This window comes from Tachypleus tridentatus, chromosome 7, assembly GCF_004210375.1.
Source record: "Tachypleus tridentatus isolate NWPU-2018 chromosome 7, ASM421037v1, whole genome shotgun sequence".
NCBI lineage: Eukaryota > Metazoa > Arthropoda > Merostomata > Xiphosura > Limulidae > Tachypleus > Tachypleus tridentatus.
The window spans coordinates 54,320,166-54,339,631 of record NC_134831.1 but is presented as its reverse complement, the minus strand read 5'-3'; the positions used below and the strand labels follow the sequence as shown (position 1 = coordinate 54,339,631).

Here is a 19,466-nt window from a genome sequence, read left to right as displayed (position 1 = left end):
CCTATAAAAGTTGATTTCTGCTAATTTTACTTGTGTGATAACAATATGGCATTTATTACCTTTTTTTTTGTTTGGTTAGTTAATAAGCACTTCATTAAAATATGAATTTGGGGCTGTTAGTACAGTTGCTCTATAAATAGAGCACAACAATAATCATAATAGCAGACAGCCTACCAGAAATAAAATAGACACCCCAGAGAATTAACCAATATGTAAATATAAGTATAATTCAGTATAGGTGTTCAAATTCAAACAGTTATGTCACAAATTAATCAGTTCCATAAATTAGCCATAGTTTCAAATAGTTTACTGTAAAGTGGTGCTCAAAGTGAATAGAGTGACAGAGTAATTCCAGTTATGTTAGAAAATAACAGTTTTTGCATGGTTTGGATGTCCAAAATAAATATAATGAAATCTTTGTGATGTAAGTAGATGAATGGATAATGACCTACCCCAAATAGCTTTAACTGTTACAGGACTAGAACTGGGAAATTAACTCAGTCAAAATAATCAATTACCCATGAGCATCGATCACTTGTATTAATAATATGCAAAATAAATAGTTATTTGAGATTACAATTAAATTGATCAATGTATCAAAAGTGATTAATTGGAATTAGTAAAAACAGTGCTTCATTGCGAGGAACCCTTAGCAGACATATTTTGTAAATTCTTCACCCAGCCAACTCTAAGGAAATAGTAATTGCATTGTTTCCCCAAATAAAAAAACTACACCATTACCTTATATTCTAACAATATAACTGTGGTATATTTCTCAAATCTTTCACATGCTACAATTACTGCACTTACTAACCAGTAAACTGTAAGTTGTTTTGTAAATATTGTCTTGCTGTTGTAGTTTTTAAACATCTGTCCATTACTAAATGATGTGTTTTTGGGTGGCTTTCATTAAAAAAAAATAAAAAAAAATTTTCCCAATGATTACAATAATAAAGTACATGAAACTCAAAATTGTGATCAAGATGATAAAATCTCTCTGAATTGGAGGTTCCTTGAGTTGCTCTGTGCAGTAAGTGTTTAGTCTGCCTATACCTAGTGCTACTATTGGACATTTTTATTTTCAGTTATTACCATTATACAAGTAATCAAATTATTGCCATTTCACTTTCTTTTTCTTGTTTTTGCATAATTCAAGGTTCTTCAGCTTAAGTAGTGTTATGATGCACAAGAACAGACTAATCAAAATTAATGTTTGATTATTTCTGTTATTATTCCAACTATCCAACCATTGTGAGAATAACTGATTAGTTGAATGTAATGTGAGGAGGGATGGTCAATATGTACATACCATGTTTTACAGTGCCATTTAATGTCATGTTATGTATTTGGTGTTAGAGTTATCAAATATTCCTTTTAACTCCTCATTACTAATTTAATGGTAGTTCATGATAAACAGCAATTACTGGGTACAGTGTATAGAGATACTTAAAAACTGTAGATGTGCATTTTGGGTGCCCTAGCAATTATGCAAATGTAATGCACAAACTTGACAAAAAGCAAAAGTATGTTTAATTTTCACATTACCTTGCCCTGCACCCCACTTTTGTAAAACTGACATCATTTTACAGCCATATCTGATTTACAAGTAGTTTCATAACACATCTGAATTTCTGTTTACATTAGTTTTATACAATGTATGAAAAGTTTACCACATTTCATGTAGATGTAATAGTAAATTTGGAATTATAGTCAACATGCTTTTATCAATACAGATTAAGTTTAAAGTACCAACCCTATTTACATTTAGTTAACAAATATTAATAAATTTTGTTAATTATCCATTGTATAGGATGTGTGCAAATGTGCTCCAATACCATCAGAATGCATCCTCATAGCATGAGATACAATGGCAAAATAGCTACAGAGAAGCTACTCTTTGCTTTAAGCAGTGTTGCACATCAGTAGTGATAGGCATCATAGGGGCTATCGTGCTGTCACACCTCTCTGCCCCACAGAATTTTGTCATGAAAATTCCCAGAAAGATAATTGCCAAACTCATGTGCATTCACTGTCAAACAATTGTACAAATCTGAACTCAAAAAGAATGAGTGTTTCAAGAGGCAGAGAGGTGTGACATTTGGAGAACTGGTTGATCACAAGTGGTGGTATATGAAGAGATAGTTACTGCTGATCAGTATATTACAGTTATGCCATTGAACAGATTAACAGACAAAACAATGTTTTCATGCAAGATGAGAATTTGTTTTTTCCTTCCCAAAGTTGCATCCACTTCCTGAAAGCAGTTGGGATCTTGTGTTTCTTTCATTTCTCACATTGACTTTATTTGTTATTTAAATTTGCTTATTGGTATCACAAGCTACTCAGTATTATTATAATGCTATTCATTCCGATTTTCAACCTGAGATTGCAACACTACACTTGTACCATTTAAATACAGGTGTTTTTTTGTTATAACACAGCCCAGATTTGTTTCAAAGGTGGAATAATCAATAATCATTTAAGCATTTGTTCTTCATCTGTACTCAAATGAGATTAAAACACTTTTATAACATTGAATAAAATTTATTCAGTCTGAAATCACATTGATAGTTAATCCATTCAGAAGTTGGGGCAGCATTAGTAGTATCATTTGGAAGATTTTGAAACAAAAGCTATTTAATCAAATAGATTAAAAAGGGGGGGAGTTTCTTGTTGGAATTCTACAATCACAGAAAAGGAAATTAAAAAAAAACTAAAACAGTTACTGTGATTTTATTATTTAAACAATACCATAAATTAAAGGTGAAAGTAAAAAAAATTGACAACAAATATTACAATAGAACCTCGATTAATAGACACCTCTATATTCCAAATTGGGGACAGTGTACTTGGTCTCTTTCTCTGTCCGGGCACTCGATAAAGTGCTAAATTCTAGGGATCTTAAAATGATTATCAGTATTCAAAAACTTGTAATGTTTATTGGATTGCTGTGAACCATATACTGTAACAAATATTTTTGCAGATTCAAATTGCAGACACATTACTTTAGAGAATTCATGCTGTAAACACTAGGATATACAAAGGTGATAACTTTTACATCATGTTTTCATGACTGGGTCCGTGTTGAGTTATTTTTGTATGCAAGATTTATTGATTTTGAAAGTATTAAACTAGAATATTACGTAAACAGTGTAATGACGTGGTGATTTGTTGCTTTATTTTCTGTGGATTTCTATTTTGGAAATAAATGTGAAGTATCTAGCATTTCAAACTCTGAAAAGAAATACTATGAACCTTTGTGACAAATAATAATGAAAAAAATGGCACAGTTAATCTACCCTTTGAGACCTGTTGACAGTGCTCCATCTCATAGCAATGTACAACACAAAACAACATTGTATCTTTCAAATAGACTAATTTTTATACTAAATTTTTTTTTTTCATATAACAAGGCTTTAGATAAACTTGGTAAACTTTGTGTATTCAGTCTAAGCATGTAAATAATAGAACCTGTATTGTTTATTCGAAAGAAACTATAGTTACTGCATTTAAATTGACTTCAACTTAGAATAATTTTGGCAAACCTCGTAATACCAAATCTAAGAAAAAGATAAGTCATATTCTTTCAAAAGGCAAAGACTTAGATTAATAATAAATCGTTATCAGTTTTTATATTTTGTGAGTTACAGCTGGAAGGTGTAATTAATGCAATGAGCAAAATTTAAGAAATTTATTAAATTTTAATGAAAGTGAAACTTGCTGGATGTATGAAATGAAACTTTCTGATCAACCATGAAAATATGTTAAATTCTAAGGCAAAAGGAAGTGTTTTTAGGGTATTTTTCATGACAGATTTCACAACAAAATTTTCAGTTTTACAACATAAAAAAAAAATTAAAGATACCAAAACAAATGAAGATGAATGTTTTTTGAACAGACGATAGACACTGTTTAATGTATTTATATTATATGAAATTATGGTTATTGAACATTATTAAGTAATGATTATTATTTAACCCTTTCCATAAAGATTACAGGTCAAAAGCTATATCATATCGTTTGACCCACATTCAATAGTTTACTGAACTACTGTTTTATGAATTTATGCCATTAAGTTTGGTATTAAATTGCAGATTATAATTTTCATGCTATACATTGTTTAATTTCTTAATTTAAAAGTAAATGTTAAAAAATATTTATGTCAAATTGTAAAGTCTCTATTTTTATATGATTTAGGAACTCAAATTACTGATATTTAAAAGCTTTGATATAAAATAAAAACCTCCTGTCTTTCTGTTTGCTGAGATATATTGCTCATGTACTTCATGAATCAAACACAGTGTTTCTGCTAGCCTTTTTTCTTTCTTGGAAATGGTTCTTTATATATACATTTGAATAACCAATCAAAAGTGTAGAATAGTATCCAAGTAGATTTCTCAGCCATTTTCAAATACCGCTGTGTGAATCCTATCTTTTGAGACAAACCTTTGTGCATATTTTATTAGATCCAAATACAGCTTAGTTACTAAAGTTAATAAATTATAATAGGTTTATGTGGCATTGATATAGTAATTTATGATTTTTTGGTCATTCAGATGTACATATAAAACCTTAATAAAATTATTTTGTTTCACATCTTCCACATGCAAAATTTCTTAAGGCTTAGTAACCTATAAAAAGTTTTAACTTTAGTACAAAGGTTGTAACGACAAGAGGTAAATGGTTGCTTTACTTCTCTATTTACTATTCTATATCTTAAGAAAAATAAGTTTAAAAACTTATTTGTAAATAGTAATAATGTATATACTTGTATAATTTATTATATCTGAAATTTGACTATTTTACAAAATAGTAGTTCACTAAAATTTGGCCAAGATAGGTCACTTTGTAAAAGTCAGTTTTATATTCTTGGATATGGTAAAAGTGCACATGCACCACATCATTGTAACTTTTATGATGTTAGCTGGCAGTGGCTGAAAGATCAATATCATAAATATATGAAATGTTATGACATTTAAGATATTTAGGCTAAACATTTGTGATCTTCAATTATAATGTGTAGGAATTCTAGAAAGAAAGAAGCATATTTTATATATATTTCCTAAATATTTTATGATGGTTACAAGATCAGTCAAACTTTCTGAACACATTCAGATATTAATTTTGATAGTGAAAATAACAGATAAAATAGTTTTTTTTTAATTACTTGGAGGTTATAGATATTTCACTTGTAAACTTTGAAAGTGTTCTAATAGATAATTTTTTTTGTCTTAAGATGGAAATTATTCTGCATGTTTGATAATCAACATTCTAAAAGAAACAAATTTACAAGAAAATCTTTAATTAAAATAATCTTAATATTTCATTCAAAAATCTGATGTTTTGTGTAATGAAAGCCTTGTAATGCTTGCTAGTAACCTGAAAAATTTGTAAATGTGCATATATTGTCATATATCATAGTATAATTTCTCCTGTGGTTACAAGCTGGGTGGATTCCACCCAATCCATAGTGAAAGGGTTAAGTACTAGATTGTTCTGTGAAATCGTTTGCCCATCTGTGTGATAGTTAGACATTGAAAAGTCTATCTGTCTCTTTCTCTATGTGATATTAGACCTTAATAGGTCCATTTCTGCTTTTTTCTTAATGTGATATTAGATAGTAATAGGTCTATATCTGCATTTTTCTAAATGTGATATTAGATATTGACAAGCAAGTCCATTTCTGCCTGTTTCCGAAATGTGATGTACTGTTAAAATTTCTGAAAACAGTGAATGTAATTGTATTCTCATGATTGTTTCAAAAACAGTGTGAAGAATTTAGATGTTTAACAGGTTTATCTTGAAGCTACATTTAAAAGTGAATATTCAAGATTAGCTTATTACTAATCCAATAGGAAATATTTATAGATAGGTTCAACTCGTATTTTATTTCAGTTTATTTTTGTTATCTGGATAATTGTATTCTATACTGATATTTGGGATAATCTGATGGGAAATTGTATTGATTGTGCTTGTAATCTCATAAAACATTTCAAGCATTCTATGATTGACCAGTTTAACTGTGCACATTAATGTACCTTTGTGAAAGACCTCAGAACACGAGTGTTGCAGTGTTCTTTTGCATTTTCAACCAATTTGTAACAGTAGAAAATAATTTTGTAATATCACTGCCAAATGTTTATTGTAAGCTTTCAATTTCTGTGTGAAATTCATAAACACATCACAAGTTTTATAATGATATGAATTTCTAGAGATTTCATTAAATCAGTGATTAATCTCTGTTGTTGTTAAAAAGTATTGTAATTCTTTAAAATATCTCCTTCAAAATAATTATTTATATTTTCCAAACATTAAATTATGCTTTTTAAAAAGGGAAATATTAATGAGTCTGTTCTTTATAAAATACTCTTTCATGCTCTTTTCTATAAAATTTTTACAGCACTACTTTGATAATGCACCCTTGATGAATGTACCAGGCAGAACACACCCTGTAGAGATATTTTACACTCCAGAGCCTGAGCGAGATTATCTGGAGGCTGCTATCAGAACAGTAATACAAATCCACATGTGTGAAGAAGCTGAGGGAGATGTTCTGCTTTTCCTAACTGGACAAGAAGTAAGATGTGTTTTTTTATTCTTATTGTAAAATGTTGTTGGTATAGAATATCAGTTTACTAATAGGTTTTGCTTGTATACTTTTTAAAGTAACACTGAATCACCTGAATATATTTGACAGGAAATTGAAGAGGCTTGTAAAAGGATAAAACGAGAGGTGGATAATATGGGGCCTGAAGTTGGTGAACTGAAATGTATACCTTTATACTCTACTCTGCCACCAAATCTCCAACAAAGAATTTTTGAGCCACCACCACCTAAAAAACCAAATGGTGGTATTGGACGTAAAGTGGTAGTCTCTACTAACATAGCAGAAACTTCCCTTACTATTGATGGTGTGGTGTTTGTGATTGACCCTGGTTTTGCTAAGCAGAAGGTATACACTAATGTTTTATCAAAATCTTTAAAACTTCTAACATTAAGCATAATTTATTACAATTATTTTATGAATTATAGGTTTTGTTATTTATTAGTGTATTTTAGTTAGTAAGAAATGCATCAACACTAATAATGTTTCAATATAAATTATAAATTAGCTTGTAATTTGTAACTGAAATGAAACTTCAGAGATACATAAAATCAATTTGTACAGAATAGCCACTATAATTCTCTAAAAAGAAAAAGTTCTTCTCTCATCTCTAGAAAATTTACAGTGACTTTTTAATTACTTTAAGTTTCAGATCTTATGTTGTAACTATAAACAGTTTTAAAATGTGTGAAAACGTAAACGTAGTTAACTTCATTTTTGTATCAAGGTCTATAATCCCCGTATCAGAGTGGAGTCATTGTTGGTGTCACCTATTAGTAAAGCTAGTGCTCAACAAAGGGCTGGCAGGGCTGGTAGAACCAGACCAGGGAAGTGTTTCCGATTGTACACAGAGAAAGCATATAAGACTGAGATGCAAGATAATACCTACCCAGAAATTCTTCGGTCCAACTTGGGTTCTGTTGTCTTACAGCTTAAGAAGCTTGGGATTGATGATCTTGTACATTTTGACTTCATGGATCCACCAGGTAGATTCTAACTCATAGTCAAAAAAGAAAAAATTAATTTCTTTAGTGCTGCTGTTTTTATATATTTGTAAATTGAGATAGAGCTTAATTATTGAGAACAAATCAAGATAGAAATCACAACTGTATACTTACCCTCAAAAATGAGGGAAGAACAATTTTACACTTAATATGAATAAAGATTTATATGACTAAGCTTGAGATTTGTGTAATGTTACACTTGGTAATGCCATCGTGGCCCATTGTTGTAAGAGTTAATGTTAATATAGCATTGTACACATACATTTGGATTTTCTAGCATTGTGAGTTAGCAACAAATAGGATTTAGCTTTTCCATTTCAGCAGAGGTTCCAGGTTTGTTGTTATTAACATTATACTTGACTATATTCTTGATAGTTTCCAATGTATAATGTCAAAAATACTGTATATAAATAAGAATTCTAGTTCTCACCAATCACAAAATTAGGATTAAAAAATTTGGTTTCAACATGAAGTCATCTATTGTTAAGCTGGAAATAAAGGCAAGGAAAAGTAGTTAATGGAAATAGATGTTATCAGACATTCTCCAGTATTTGTTGAATGTCTCTTCACGAGCATAAATTCCAGCTAAAGAAATGGTTGGAATGTTTACGCTATAAGATATGAAGAAAGTATAGTAGCACAATCGTGTAACTGAATACTTGTGGGCCAAAAAAGGTTCAGTAGAACATATTGATTCCATTGTTAATGTTTCTATACCTTTAATAATCATTTTATCCTAAAAAATATCGTTAATATGTATGTTTCAGAATTTCCCTAAATTCCATAATCAGAATTAATATCTTAAAAAAAACAACAGAATTCATATCATTCAAACTACAGGAAACTACATCAGCATTGACAGAGTTTCATATTCAGTTGGAAGTTAAAAAAGACCAGATTTAAATGTTAACAATAAAATGGAATGTCGATGAAATGTACAGCAGATGCATGTTTAATAATTAATGTTGTTAAGAAAAACATGCGGAGAAAGGCTTAACTATAAGTATAAACATTGTATCTTTAGAATAATAATAAATATCAAATATCATTGATAATAATGAAATCATTACATTAATGACAACTGGGAGGAGTTGATGTTATTAGTTAGTGTTGGGTGATCTTTATGAAAGAAAGCCTCCATTTTCAGTGATCACCCAACTCACTCCTGTTGTTGTTAATGTGATCAGTTCTGGATTCTTAGTGTTTTTTGTATGAAATTTATTGCTATTTTCAAGAAACATTTATATTGAAGCCTTTCTCAGTAATAGTTTCTCTTGTGTATTTATTAAATGTGTGCGCTACGTTTTTCATCGTACACACCATGACATTGTTACCATTTAAGTTTGTTCCTTCTTAACTTCCAGTTGAATACAAAACTTGCTAAATGCTGATGTTTTTGTAGTTCTAATGTTATGAACTCTCTCTTTGAGATGTTAACCCTGATGAAAGAAGTTAAGGAAATTCCAAAACATCCGTATTAAAAATGGTTTTTTTAGTAGTACCATGTTTTGATATTTATTATAACTTCTTTTTCCTCCTTATAAATCATTTTGTATCCTTTTTATAAATGTAATAAGTGTTTTTAAATGAAACCCCTGTTAGTAGAAAGTGATTTCAAATTAACCTCCATTTTTTGGACATGAAATGCAAGTTAAGGAAGTAATTTTGAATTTGCATATAATTAGTTTATAATGAAATTATTAATGAGAATTGTGTTTATTGCTCTTGCTTAGCACCAGAGACTTTAATGAGAGCATTAGAGTTGCTGAACTACCTGAGTTGTTTAGATGATACAGGTGAATTAACTGAGTTGGGCTCTGTTATGGCCGAATTTCCTCTTGATCCTCAACTTGGGAAGATGCTCATAGCATCTTGTGATAACAATTGCTCCAATGAAACCCTCTCAATTACTGCAATGCTATCAGGTGAGAAATTCATTTCTTCTCTGGTGTGATTATTGGTTTAAAGCATTTCATGGGTTTAACTGCTTATGTTATAACTACAGTTGAAGTAAAAGTGTAAAATTAATGTTTTTAGATCTTTTAAAAGTTCTGATTATAAAATTCATTGAAAATGGAAAAAAACAGCTTACATCTTGACATTAAAGTTAAAAAAAATTAGTGTATTTATGTATTGTGTATTTGCATAGGAGAGTTTGTTCTTAGAAACCAATTATATTGAAATAATCTTCAACAACAACATTCTTTATTTGATTGCAAAAGAAAATATTGTATTTATAATTAATTCATGTTCATGTAAGTTAAAATTGTTTTGAGCTTTCTTGTATGCATATATAAATTAAACATTAATTTGTGATTTGGAAGGAAAAAGAGTAAGTACTTTAACATGTGAAAACTGAAATAATGAAAGTATCTCTTTCTTTCTCTCTCTCTCTGTATATATATGTAAATAAAAATATATAAAACGTCTTTGCCCAAAGGCATGGTATAGTAATATTTGGCCAAATGGGTCAAGTTAAGGCCAGGCCAAATATTGCTCGGGTTTTCCGTGCACTAAGCTCGATGGATGTGGGGTTGCTTATTTTTTTGCGGCCCCCCCATCCAACACTGTTTAGTTCCACAGTGTTTTGTACGACCTAACGAAGCAAAGAAAGCAGCAGATGAAGCAAAGATGAGATTTGCCCACATCGATGGAGACCACCTGACCTTGCTGAATGTGTACCATGCTTTTAAACAGAGTAAGCATATATTATTTAATTCATAATAGGAAAAACTTAAATTATGATGTTTTATTTCACATTTTAATTATGAGTGGCAATAATAATTTTTGATGTTTAGAATTTTTTAAGCTGATTAATAATTCTTTTCAGATAACATTTAAATTAATCCTAGTAATGCTAGTTGATTAATCTGACATATATTTAAATGTTATTTTACCAATTATTAGTAAATGCTAATTTACTACAACTAAGTGTTTATTTAGATGCATGTTTTTAAGGTGTATTGAATGTAATTGTTTGATGTTTTGTAAGTTTTAGATTAAGATGAACTGTGTTCTTCAGAATGAACCTACAACATTTTTTATTTGCTTAAACACTTCCCAAATAGAGATTTCCACCATTCATAACATATTATTTTGTTAAACATCTTGTTTTGGAGTTTAATTTCTGAAATTATTGAATTAAATGTTTAAAATATATCAAAGATATCAGAATTGTTGTAGTATAAGGTACCACATAAAATTATTTTAAAAAACTTATATGTGAAGGTGTAGGGGATAAGTTAGCTAATTGAGTAGAAGAGTGGCTGAAAGGAAGAAAACAGAGGTTTGTCATAAATGAAGTACAATCAAACTGTATTAACATCACAAGTGGTGTGTCTCAGGAGTCAGTCTTAGGACCTTTGCTTATTTTTATTTTCATCAGTGGCATAGATGAAAGAATAGTAAATAAATTACTTAAATTTGTGATGACATTAAGGTCTTGGGTGTTTGACTCTGAGGGAGATGCTGCTATTTTACAAAAGAAAAAAAGATTTAGAACATTTAGTGAATTTGATGAATAAGTGGTGGGTGGGATTTATTTATAGTAAATGTAAGACAATGCATGTGTGTTGTCATAATTTGAGTTATAAGCATAATTTAGGTGGGAATAACCTTAATATTGTCATGAGAGAAAAGAATCTTGTCATAATGGATGATTGGTCTGAAGTCATCCAAGCAGTGTGCAGTAGGGGGGAAATAGGATTTTGGGTTGCATCTACAGAAATATTGAATACAAATGTAAAGTGGTTATTTCTTTGTAGAAAGTCATTGGTTAGGCCACAGTTGGAGTATTGTGCTCAATCTTGGGCTCTTTACCTTTAGGAAGAATACTAAGTTGTTAGAGGAGGGCTACTAGAATGCTGCCTGAGATGGAAGGGCTGTTATGTGAGGAGAATTTAAGCTCTCTGAAATTTTCTCTTGAGGAAAGAAGAGGTACAAGTGATCTGATTGATGCAATTAAGATTGTTAAGGGAATTGATAGCATTATTTTTTGTCTTACTTAGTTTTGATAATGGTAGAACTAGGGGAATAATACATTTTGGCAGGGTAGGAGACATCTTTAGCTCAAACAGTTTTACTTTTCCGACAAGTTGGTTGGTCTTTTGAATGGGTTTTCTTCAGATGTTGTGAAGGCAGTGCATTTAAGGTAAAGCTTGATATGAATGAAGGGCTGGTGTTGAGGGTTTCTTTTTGATTAGTTTAGTTTAAAGAATGGGGCAGCCTGGATGAACCAGTAAGTCCCTAAATATTATGCAAGGTTATAATATCTTGGTATGTATCATTGAGCTTCATTAATATCATGTCTCTTACCATGTAGATCATGAAGATCCACAGTGGTGTTATGACAACTTTGTAAACTACCGCTCCCTGAAAAGTGCAGACAATGTAAGGCAACAGTTATCTAGAATCATGGATCGATTCAACTTGAGACGGTCATCAACTGACTTCACAAGCAAGGATTATTACATAAACATTCGAAAAGCACTTGTCTCTGGTTTTTTTATGCAGGTAAATATGTGTATTATCTTTAACTATAAACATTTTAAGCATGTTCACCCTGTTCTGAAGCTAGAAATATTTTGAATGTAAAACTAATACCACATAGGATTCAAAACTAATACTCTACTGTTGGGCAAATGCTTTATTCAGCTTAGCTACTGTATCTTTTAGAATTTGATAAGATGTTTGAGCTGTATACTACAACAAATCATTTAAATTTGTTCTTTCAATCAATTTTGTAATAAATGGAAGTTATATCTTTCAACCCTTTCACAATGGGCTTGATATACATGAGTTCATCTACATATTTGCATGTTAAGTATTTGGATCATAAATTTTGATATAGCATGTGTATCTTCAGAAAATTTAGTAGACTTTTAATAAATATTACAGTTTTTTGTATAAAAAAAATAGATTTTATAATGAAATATTCTTTACCAAAGATTTCTTCGTGAAAATATCAAACTGTTTTGTTATTAGTCTGAGTGCAAGGTGATTTTATGTTATTAAAAAAAAAAATTCTTTGCCCCAAAAGTTTCAAACATTATTTGCTTGATCTCTAAAACATCCTAAATACATTTCAAATGTTTGTTTTCAGAAAGGCTTTATTGATGTTTTATGTTATTTTCTGGGGTTTGTCACTTGACCCACCTTGCAACTATCATAAAAACCAAAAGGAGATAAATATAAATTGTGCTTTTTTGTGCTGGAATGACTACATATAACATAAATACAAATGTTTAGTCTAAGAAGCTTAAGTCTCGTAACACTTTATATTTATTATATTGACCTTCCAGTTTTGCCTATCTAATATTACAAAACTTGCATTGACATAGTGCATGTGTGCTTGTGTTACTTATCCAGCATTATCAACTGACATTTAATCTCCCTTGTTTTGGCTGCATTTTAGTGGACTTGTATTTTGCAATCTACAGTCATATTTCAATTATTATATATTTTATATAGGTTATTACTATTTAGAAATAACTTATTAAACTTATTTTTCTTAAAATACAGAACTATAAATGAAGAAATAAACAATTATATCTTCTCGCTATGATCTTGGAACTCGGTTGTTGAGTTTTTAAATTTTCACATGAAGAGGATATCAAACAATTTTTTTTTAGGTTTTATATATATATATATATATAGTTAAATAACCAAAAATCATATAACTATCCTGATAATTGTAATTTCTTATGATTTAGTAACTGAGATGTATTTAGGTTTCAAAAAATATAAAACTTCGAGCAGACTAAAGACACAACCTGTTTTCGTGAAATCTTGGTTTGAAAGAAAATGGTAACCTTTTCACAGATTAAAATATCTATGAAGACCCCTTGGGAGACATTCTAAGCTTTCATTTGGTCATTCATATGTCATACATTGAAGTAAGTGTACATAAGAGACTTTCCAAAAGTGAAGAAGTGAATGGAGTCACTGTGTTTGATTCAGTACATAGCCCATATTTCAGCAAAACATGCAGACTTCTTTGACCCTGTGCGAAGAAATGAGTCTCATCACTGAATAACATCTTCCTCCATTGTTCTTGTGCCCAGTTCTTGTATTTCAGACCCCATTGATACCGTTTTTTTCTTCATTGAGTTGGTAAGAAGTCGTTTTTTGACTGGTCTCGAATGAAGTAATATTCCTCAAACTTTCATCATATATCCCAAAAATAGATTGATCGTACTGCAAAACATAGCTAATGATACCATCTGTGTAAAGAGATGACTATTAAAGGAAATCAGCGGGTCCAGTGAGCCTACATCATTCACCATGCTGAAAATATTGTAAATTGACCATTTGTTTCAATTAATTTGCACAAGGGTGTACACTGCTAAATTAGGGATGGCTAGCACAGATAGACCTCATGTAGCTTTATGCAAAATTCAAACCAAACCTAACTTGATTGACATCACTGAAGAGTTTGCAATGGTCTTTCCTTATTAACCAATTAAACAGAGTCATGATTTTGGCTTCAGTTTCTACTCTACTAATGAATAATGTATGTCATGTTAGCCTTTATGCACGTTTGATTTCAAAATAAATTCAAACTGTTCAACTTTTTGGAATGTTTTAAATCTTCAAAACACCTATCTTTTTTAAACCAAGTTTGAAACTGAGCATTCTAATATAAGGCTAGTAAAGTAGTGCAATTTTTAAAATTAGTTTTAGACAAGTTAAACTTTCATTGAGTGTTCATTTAACTTTTAAAATTAATGTTAATCACACTGTTCTTTTGTTGTTCTTTAGACTGCCCATTTAGAGAGGACTGGTCATTATTTGACCATGAAGGACAACCAGATAGTTCAGCTTCATCCATCCACCTGCTTGGACCATAAACCTGAATGGGTCATTTATAATGAATTTGTATTGACCACCAAAAACTATATTCGAACAGTTACAGATATTAAAGCAGAGTGGTGAGTACTGTCATTACATATATTGAAAAGAGAAGTACAATATAATTACCTGAACTTGTGATAAAGTTTGTATAGTGATAGGGTCATTCTTAAAATAAAAAAAACAAAACATCAAAAACCATTGTGATTCAGTGTTCTTAATGCATTTAATATTATTGTGGGCTTCCCTTTCGCAACATTTAATGAAACTGTATATCAAAATACCGAAATAAGTTTCTCCCATTTTTTGATGGTCTTCTGTTACTTTCTGGCAGTCTGGAAAATTTGAGTTTTCAATTATTTTATTGGTGGGAATTTTTTTGCATAAAGCACGTGTCCAATACTCAAGTTTTAGACTAAATTAGTAGGAACTGAGTAATACGTAACAGTGAATTGATACTGTTTGAATAGCTTTGATAATCTTTTACATAAAATATATAAGGTCTGAAGATGTTCAAGTTATTGTATACTGCTACTGATTCCTTGTTAATATCAGAATGACCCTTAAAATATGTTCATGTTGTTTGTCTTAACATTTCTATTAATGGATCTTTCATGTTCGTTTTTGGAAAGTCTTGTTTTTATTACTTCCGTTTGGAGGGGAGCATATTATTGATAAGTGTCAAAGATTTCATTTGCAGGTAAGAGCTGGGTGAACATAGATTTTCAGTTGTAGTATTTTCTCTATATCACTTATGATTAAGCATATTTTTAGTCATGTTACGTTTGTGTACACTTCTCTCTTGTTTTGCTCACCTGTGCTTGGAGTCTAAAAGCATTTTAGCTTCAAGAGTGTGTGCCCTAAAACAAGATATACTCTGCTGGTTGCAGTTGATAAGATTTCATTTTCAGGAATTTTTGCCATAACCTATTAAAACTTATTAAACTTCTGTTTAAATGCTAGGTAACATCAACAGTTTCTCTGTGTTAGCTCACTCTGTTAACATGAATCAAGTGTTTTTCAGGTGTATTTGTAACAGTGAAGGTAAGCATATATGTTTTAAAATGTTTGAAAAGGTTCATTTGAAACCATAAAAATCACATTTTCTAATTCATATATAGATGGTATAACTAGTGATAGTGATTTTGTTTCTTATTTAAGCAGTTCCAATCTTGTATTTATTCATTTTTTATCATGTCAAGAATTGTTTATAAGTTTACATGTGGAAATTATGGTTAGATATAAGTTGAATTATTGATCATGTACGTGATAAATAATAGAAGCTTTTCATCAAAACTAAATGTAATTGTTAGGCTGTAAGTTAACATACTTTAAACTTGCTCAATATTTTTATGGACCACACCATCTATTGTGCAGGAATAGACAATGTTTGATCCTTGTTTTAGACTGTCTTATAAGAAATGTCTTATTGCATTTTATGTATTTTGTTTTTTAACATCTATTTTAAATTCTATTAAGTAAGCTTTTTAGGATGTTTGAAATGTAAACATATTTTTATTTTAGTTCTTGTACTGTCAGTACTTGCACACACATATATATATATATACATGTCAATTTTTTCCCCATAAGAGTTTAAAAAAACATTTCACAAAATTCTTAATTACAGATTTTTTTAATGATATGCTTTTTTATTATTTTGGATCTGTTTGTGTTTAGAATTATACATAGCTTAATAATTATTTATGCTGAATATATATTATATCAGAAAGTTCCATCTGGCCTTAGTCTCTTCTGTGTCACTACAGTTATAGCCTAATTTTCTGAATAGATCTACATTAATAGAGTGATTTGAGTGTCTCTTTCTTCCTACACTTAGTTGTCTTATTTTTTTCTAGGTTAATAAAGATTGCACCAAATTATTACGACATGAGCAACTTTCCTCAATGTGAAGCCAAGAGACAGTTGGAACTTATTATAGCAAAGCTGGAATCCAAACAGTATCAAGAAGGGTTTTAACACATTAGATGTAATGAACCATTAGAAACTAGTGACATAAATCTTTCAAGAATCCCATACATCATTGGTGTATATTTCAGTGCTCTTATGTTGACACTCATTTAACATAGTTTTCTTAGCAAATGTTCTCTAATTATGAAAAAAATGTAAATTCAATTCCTGAATGTTTTCATATCTCAACTTAAGCTAATGTTTATTTTGCTAAAACTGGCATTTTCTAGCGTATGTGTGTGTTTATTTTCTTCATACAATAAGATATTGAACTTTTGTAAAGTTTTCAAAAACTATTGGTTTTGTTTTTCAATAAAAACTACTTCCATCACAGAGTGAAAGGTTTATTTGTGCCTGACAGTATGTTTTGTTGTTACTGTCTGAAAAAACGTAAAAACTGTTATGTTTGTAAGATATATCACCCATTGTTGTCTCCTACTTTATTATGTATGCTTCTTTAGGTTTTGCTATTCTCTGTTGTATTGTAATAAACAAAAAATGTTAAAATGGCTGTCTATGTAAAAGTGTAGTAATTTGTAAGAGTGTCTTTATCAAAGTTTAATGATATCTGAGTATTTTGAAGCTTTAATATTTTGAATAGTTTGTTCTCTAAACAGAGCAATGAAATTTGATAGATACTGGAAAAGCAAGCTGACATTTTATATGCATGTTTTTAACAAGTATCTGTTTTTACTTTTTTAAACTAGTAATGACAGTACACATTTTAGTTTTTTTTCTCTCTCTTCCTTTTTTTCTTTTAAATTAAATAAGTTTGGAATTGAAAAATTTGAGTTTTGTAACTTAGTGTTAAAATTTAAAATTAGTATTTATAAATTTGTACAAAGTGAAAACTGGTTTGTAGGAAGACAAAAGTTTTGTTCATCTGATTATAAATGGAATCTGACCTTATTTTGAAGTAGATTATAAGGTATGTCATGTTCAATAAAGAATTAAGCTGATGTGTTCTGGAGATATATTGTAAAGTATAGTTACTTTTAAAAGAAAAGTTCTCTTTTTTCCTAATACAGTTTTTAGGAGTGGGGAATAATTTTAAAAAATTGTGGAAAAATATATTTAGCATAAATAGTACTTATATTAGACTGTTCTAGTAAGAGATGTTGGGGTACAAAACAAATCTGTTTTGGAAATGGAGCATTATAAATAGTACAGCTTCATTAGGAGCTGTGGATATCCTATAAGTTTCTTAACTTGTAAGATATTGATAGCTCCTGACAAAGCTGTAATAATGAAATATTGAGCTATTAATGTTGCATTCTGGATATATAGGTCATGGTTTTATTTACGTTTATAGAAATGTCTCATGATAATCTCTAGTTTGTGCTAAAGAAAAGTTAAGAATATGAAAAGATGAACCTGTTAGTCGAAAGAGATGACAGAGTATAAAAGATTTTACTAGACAGTAATGAGAGAAAAGAAGTCTAGTTAACGTGTGCAAAAATAAGATGAACAAAACCTGTTAATGCTTAGTAATCTGTCATATTGAATTACAAACTTTACCTTTTTTTAAAAAAAGGAAATGTATGATTATTGCTTAAAGATGGCATTAATAGATATTTGGAAAGAAAAGATATTATTGGTTAGCAGCAGAAGGAGTTAAAAATATGCCTTATTATGGTAAAAAGTTTAATTTTGTTGTTATGAATGTACCAAGATAGAGAGGTGTCACTATACTTTTAGTTGTCATTGATAATGAGTTTATATGTTTATAAATTAAATCCATTCCCTCCCAACTCTCATACAAAAAAAATTCAACTGTTCCAATAAAATGGCTTTGTAATATAGGGATATTCTGTTTTATATTTGTATGAAATACACTAGTTCTTTTTTTATTTTTATCACCATAGAATACTTACCTCTTTAAATAAGTTAATTCTTTTTTGCTTTCAGTGTTTTAATTTTTATCATTTAAATGAATACATACATTATTATATTTAATAATTGCTAAAGTCATTGTTGAAAATTCATTAATGAAATGTAAGATCTGTGTATACAAATATGGAGTATTAGTCCAAGCCAGGTTAAAGTAGCCACTCCTTGCTTTGTGCAAACTTTGAAGCATTTTGTGAAGAAACACTTTACATCTAGTATTAAATCCAGCACTTTGAGCTACAGTGAGGATCCAAACTACAGGCCAACATGTTTGTTGCAGCCCTAAATTGCTCATCACAGTTGTTAATGTAAAGTCTTGAATGTCACAGTGGAATGAGCATCAAAATTGATATGAAGAATTAGGGAAAACTATTATATAAAACAATGAATCCCAGTAATTATTGTTTATTTCAAATGTGCAAGTCTTTGGTTAAACAACAGTCTGGAGACTTGAGTCCTGAAATTAATACTATGATGTAGACTTGTTTTCACTAGTTTGACTTTGTCTCCTGGAAAATTTTAAGAGAATCATCAAATTTTTTCATATTGTCGATTTTTGAATAATGATGAACTATCTGCACTGATGCATTTTATGGATAGAACAATGTCTCTCAGCAAGTCAGTGCTCTGTACTGTACCACACTCATTATTGAGTGATAGGTTGAGATAGATAATGCTCAAAATTTTCATTAACCAACTCTGGCCTGAATTTAATAAAACTGTTCTGGGACATTTTGTGGTGCTACAAAAAAGACATAAGGGGGGTACATCATGAAATATTTAGATCTTTTTTCAACTTGAGTGGTGTTTGTTTCCATTTAGTAACAGTAATCTGACTGCTTCTGGTAGTTTTACTTTAGTAATAAAAGTGTTTATCATAAGGTCACACTGCAAGAAATAGTTTTAAAATATTTTTTAAAAAGTGGTAAGTTAATTTATGGCAAATTGCTATTCCTTCCTCCTCATTGCATCTACAATTTTTTGTTTTTGTTTTAAATATCTGGTATTAGTAATGTATCCAGTTGACACCATGTGGAGTCATTTGCAAACAGTATTGATAATTTTCTAAATACTGCATATATTTAGATAATTTACATTCAGTATGTTGTTCATTTATATTCTTTTAAGGCAATTTGTTAGTGTGATAGGGT

The 19,466-nt window shown here is 29.9% G+C and overlaps 1 protein-coding gene across 2 annotated transcripts in view; it reads left to right on the top strand.

Annotated features, from left to right (window-relative positions):
- Dhx15 (DEAH-box helicase 15) overlaps nt 1–18,227 on the top strand; it is a 39,386-nt gene extending 21,159 nt beyond the window's left edge. For both annotated transcript variants that reach the window (XM_076511734.1, XM_076511735.1), the window contains 8 exons: nt 6,401–6,577; nt 6,698–6,952; nt 7,332–7,590; nt 9,342–9,533; nt 10,184–10,306; nt 11,930–12,120; nt 14,368–14,537; nt 16,314–18,227. In XM_076511734.1, the coding sequence (XP_076367849.1) occupies nt 6,401–6,577; nt 6,698–6,952; nt 7,332–7,590; nt 9,342–9,533; nt 10,184–10,306; nt 11,930–12,120; nt 14,368–14,537; nt 16,314–16,434 (1,488 nt within the window). In that variant the 3' untranslated portion in view covers nt 16,435–18,227. The remainder of the gene's footprint in view (nt 1–6,400; nt 6,578–6,697; nt 6,953–7,331; nt 7,591–9,341; nt 9,534–10,183; nt 10,307–11,929; nt 12,121–14,367; nt 14,538–16,313) is intronic.
- Nucleotides 18,228–19,466: the final 1,239 nt, after the last annotated feature.